General features: G+C 47.5%; 1 protein-coding gene across 1 annotated transcript; it reads left to right on the top strand.

Moving 5' to 3' along the window:
- Positions 1 to 779: 779 nt before the first annotated feature.
- Positions 780 to 1,977, top strand: TEX13B (testis expressed 13B). The gene is given in 5 exon segments (XM_054719250.1): positions 780 to 1,223; positions 1,532 to 1,587; positions 1,589 to 1,631; positions 1,793 to 1,945; positions 1,948 to 1,977. Coding segments are annotated over 5 exon segments (726 nt in total).
- The last annotated feature ends 2,577 nt before the right edge of the window (positions 1,978 to 4,554 follow it).

Below are 4,554 nucleotides of genomic sequence, written 5' to 3'. Positions count from 1 at the left end.
AGACTTTTTGCCGCCACTATAAAATATAAATAATATGAGTACTGTCGGCTAAATTCAAGAAAATTTATGTATTTATAAAATAAATAAATAAATTAGTTACCTAAATTATCTGAATAGCTGATTTGTAATGACATCACTTGTTTAACTAGCTTACTAGCACGCAGTACGATGTGTATCGTCTGAGAGACAGTTACAAAATGTTTTCGTCGTTGCCAATCCCAAAAAATGCCATTGTTCATTAAGTCCAAACAATGGTGGTCGAATTCTAACAACTGATCAACAATGCGAACTTTGATAAGCAGTTCTCGATAATCAGTTCTCAACAATTATTTGTTACTATTAAAGTTTAACATTATAAAATTAACAAAAATAATATAAAACTCATATCCTGGCTAAATAGCCACATGGTCACTGAAAACCGTACATTCCCTTTCCATTCTCCCGCCGTTCCCTAGCTTGTCGTGCATTCTTTCCAAAAATCGGGACTTTTTTAAAACGCTGCGGGACGCAGGACAAATTGTTAAAAATCGGGACTGTCCCGCCAAAAGCGGGACGTCTGGTCACCTTAGTGTACACTTCCTTTGGTCAGCATCTGGAAAGAAGAAAGCCTGGTGGGAGGTATCCTGTGTATGTGTAGGAGGGGATGTCTGAGGAGGGGGGGAGGGAAAGCAGATGGGAGGAGCCTTGGGGATGGGGCTATCTGCAGAGGCCCTAACAGAGGGAACGACTAGTTAATTCATCCCTGCAGTGCAGCCAGGCCCCTAAGGCCCTCTGCTATCATGGCCTTGAGACCCGAGGACCCCTCTGATGGGTTCCAGCATGGCAATGTGGTGGCTTTCATCAACGAGAAAATAGCCAGACACACAAAAGGCCCTGAGTTCTACCTGGAGAATATATCCCTGTCCTGGGCGGAGGTGGAAGACAAGCTCAGGGCCATCCTGGAGAACAGCGCAGTGACCAGTGAGGCCAAGGAAGCCTGTGCCTGGGGTAGCCTGGCCCTGGGTGTGCGCTGTGCCCGCAGGCAGGGCCAGTTACACGCTTGCAGGCTGCAGTGGCTACAGGACTTCACCCAACTGCACAAATCGGCCTTACACACCTTGGCCTTCAACATGAAGCACGAAATGGAATGCAAAGAGGCAGCCTATCGGCTGCAGCTGACCCTGGCCAAACTGGCTGAGGTTCAGAAAGAGAAGGAACTGCGGAGGTGGAAGCTTCTCTGGGCTGTAAGATTACCACACTCGGTACTACCCCATCTTCCCTCCCAACCTCTCCAACCCCCAGAATGGGATTTAACCCTGCCCACTTCTCTACAGGAGATGGCGTCTTCCTGGGAATGGAAGCAGGTTCCACAGGAGCCAGGCCTGGCAACTACCAGTGTGTTTGGGGCAAAAGGAGCAGGTGAGGAGAAAACAAGGTGGAGGTTGCTGTTGCTGCTACTCTTACTGCTACTGCTGCTGTAGGAGGAATACGAAGACAGAAGGATGCAGAGGGGGAATAGGGGGTGGAGGCCTCCTGCAGCTTTGTGAAGCAGAAAATGTACACCTATGGCAGGCAGAGGCAGGGACATCTCAGATCAGTAGAAACAGCTTTATTTTTCTGGGACTCTCAAGCCTAGGTCCACAGTCTCACAAGCAACCCTTCCTGTCTAGCTCCATTCCTCATTCACATACTCTTCTAATGCCCCTCTATTCCCTTTCCAGAAGCACCCACACCATCCCTACCAGGGTCAGCCTTCACAGCAGGAGCTCCATCTCAGGCTGCCTACTGGGGCCCCTCTATGGTGGGGGCCCAGGGAACAGACCCTCAAGAACCCCAAAGAAACAAGAGAGCCTTTGAGCCCCAACAGCTGAGAAGACCTCCAGCATCTCACAGGCCCGGGGATTGGAACTGCCTTTGGTGTAATCTTGTGAATTTTTCAGGGAGGGAAATTTGCTACCACTGTGAGAGGAGAGGGGCATCTGGTTACAGAACCCTTAAATTCAGAAATGTGAAATACAACAGAAACATATCCCAAAGGGATATCAATTTTTGGTGGGGGGAGGGAATGAGTGGGAGAACAAGACTAGTGGAGTTGGAGGGAAGCAGGGTGGGAGGTGGGAGAGAAATGCTTTGATGATCCTCTTTGTGTTCCAGAGCAGCGGTTGCCAACTGGTGGTCCCCAGACCACTGGTAGTCCGTAAGGTCTGAAAGGTTGCTAACCGATGGTTTAAGGAAACCTTTGGAGTAGCGGTCACCAACCGGTGGTCCGTGAAGTCCGAAAGGTTGGCGACCGCTGTTCCAGAGCATAAGTATTAAACACCCCCACCCTAGTATCTGAGGGACCTGGGTACCCTCTCCCTCCCTACCTAGGATCTAGATTATTGCAGCAGGAGTGGACATTTGACCCATCCTGAGCCAAACAGATTCTCAAACTAGACAATCAGAAGAGAGGCAGATTTCATAGTCAGGATGGTGTTGGGCAGTGAAGCAGTGGGTCAGTTGGAGTTGGGGCCAAGGTCAGAGCCATGGACATGGAGGCCTCGGCCAAGGCCTGTCTCTAGTTAAGGGGAAAGCAGAGCCATGTGCTTTACAGAGGCCAAGTGTCTTAGAAGACACCAGTATGACATCCCAGAGAAAAGAGGCACAGAGAAGCAGGGGAAAGTTGGTCCTGAGACCCTGGAGATAAGAGAGTGGAGGCTCAACCATTTTTCCACTTCCTTCAATTGTGTTGTATAAAAATCCACTCTACCCAGATCCCCTTTTCTTTAAGCTAACTCGAGCGGCTTACTCTTCTGTGGAACCAGATTATTTCAAAGTCAGAAATTGGCACCAGAAGAGCAGCGGCAAACCACAGACTGTCAAAGAAAATGTCAGAACTGGCCAGGGAGATACCTCCGTGATTGATGGGTAGTTGGGATTCCTGCTCCCCAAGAGTATCCGGGGATGAACTGAACAAGAAGCTCATTCATGTTCTGAGTGAGTTACATCAGAAGAAATAATCAAAACAGGCCTAGGTTAACCCCTCCTGCCCCCTGGGCTTATAACAGTAGAGATTTGACACCCCTAAGAGAATCCCTCAGGACTGTCTACAGAAGACATCACACCAGCTGCAGTCCAGGACTGCTATGACTATTCAGCCCATGACAAGAGAATCCTCCCCAGTTCCCAGTGAGCAGAACTGGGGACAATCAAATGTGAACATGGAACAAAAGCCACTGCCAAGGTGAGTCAGCAACTGTAGTGCACAGAGGGTTTGCTGGTCTATACCACTGACCAAAGTATGGTGCCATCCTGAGGGATCCTGTCCCCCAACCCACCACCAGGATAAATTTGGGAGGGGAATTTGGGTACAAACCCTTCAGTGAATTCAGAAATGTGGAATAGAACATATCTCAGTGGGAAATTAAATTCCAAAGCGAGGGGGTGATGGGAAAGAGGGAGGGGTAAGATGGTCTTCCTCTATACCTTTCATGGCAATAAGCTTTGTTGGGAAGGACTAAATGCATAGTTTAGCCCACAGGTGGAAGGATGGTGAGGAGTCACACCAGACTGAGACAACTGGAGGAGCCCAGGACATCACCTAGCCACTGTGGACCTAGAAACTGAAGTTATGGCCCTTGACATCTCTGTAGTAGCTAGATGTGACTTTGGGCTATTTCCTTTTGGGACAAGTGTGGATAACCATCAGAAATGGGGACAAGATACTTAGCTTGTACTTAATCAGAAATATCCTTGAGTTTGTTTATATCCTTCTAAGGCAGGGCTTCCCAAACTCAGCACTCTTGACATTTGGAGTTGGATAATTCTATGTTGCAAATGGCTGGTACACTGTAGGATGTTTGGCAGAATCTCTGGTTTCTACCCAGATGCCAGTATCACATCCCCCAAGTTATGACAACCAGAAATGTTTCGAGATATTGCCACATGTCCACTGGGGGGTAAAATTGTTCCTCACTGGCAACCATGAGGCAATGAAATACTTAAGAGTATTCAGAATAGGGTGAAGAGAGTTGCCAGGGGAGCAAGTCAGCAGTGCCCAGGGCTGCAGAGGGCCTCTAAGACAGGAGGTAAAAAGTGTTCATTGGGTCTGGCATTCACTTTTGATCTTTGAGCAAATCTGGGTGGGGGAGAAGCAGAAGCCAAACTGACAGTACTGAGGAGAGTGGGAGCAGGAAGTAAGGAAGTACAGTCAGCAAAGGGGGCTCTTCAAGGACCCCTGGCTGTGAAGGGAAGGCGTGATGTAGATATAGAGCTGAGAGAGGGTTCTTTTGACTGGGAGAAACGAGCCATGGGGAAGGAGACAGCTGAAGAAAGCTTGAAAACACAAGAACTATATAAAAGAATGGGACAGATCCTGCCCTACTGTATTGGAAGAATATATGTTCTACTGTTCAAAAATATATGAAAGGTCAATTTTGTTTTTTTGTGAAACAAAACCCCCAAAAGTATTGTGTGTATATATGTATGCTATGTATATTAATAGATTTTTTGTGTGCCTTATGTTACAGATGTATATTTGAATAAGGAAAAAAAACCATTTAGCAAACAAGGTATTACCTAGGAAGATTGGGATCA

This window comes from Eptesicus fuscus, chromosome 1 (assembly GCF_027574615.1).
Source record: "Eptesicus fuscus isolate TK198812 chromosome 1, DD_ASM_mEF_20220401, whole genome shotgun sequence".
Classification (NCBI taxonomy): domain Eukaryota; kingdom Metazoa; phylum Chordata; class Mammalia; order Chiroptera; family Vespertilionidae; genus Eptesicus; species Eptesicus fuscus.
This window is presented reverse-complemented; position numbering and strand designations above follow the sequence as displayed.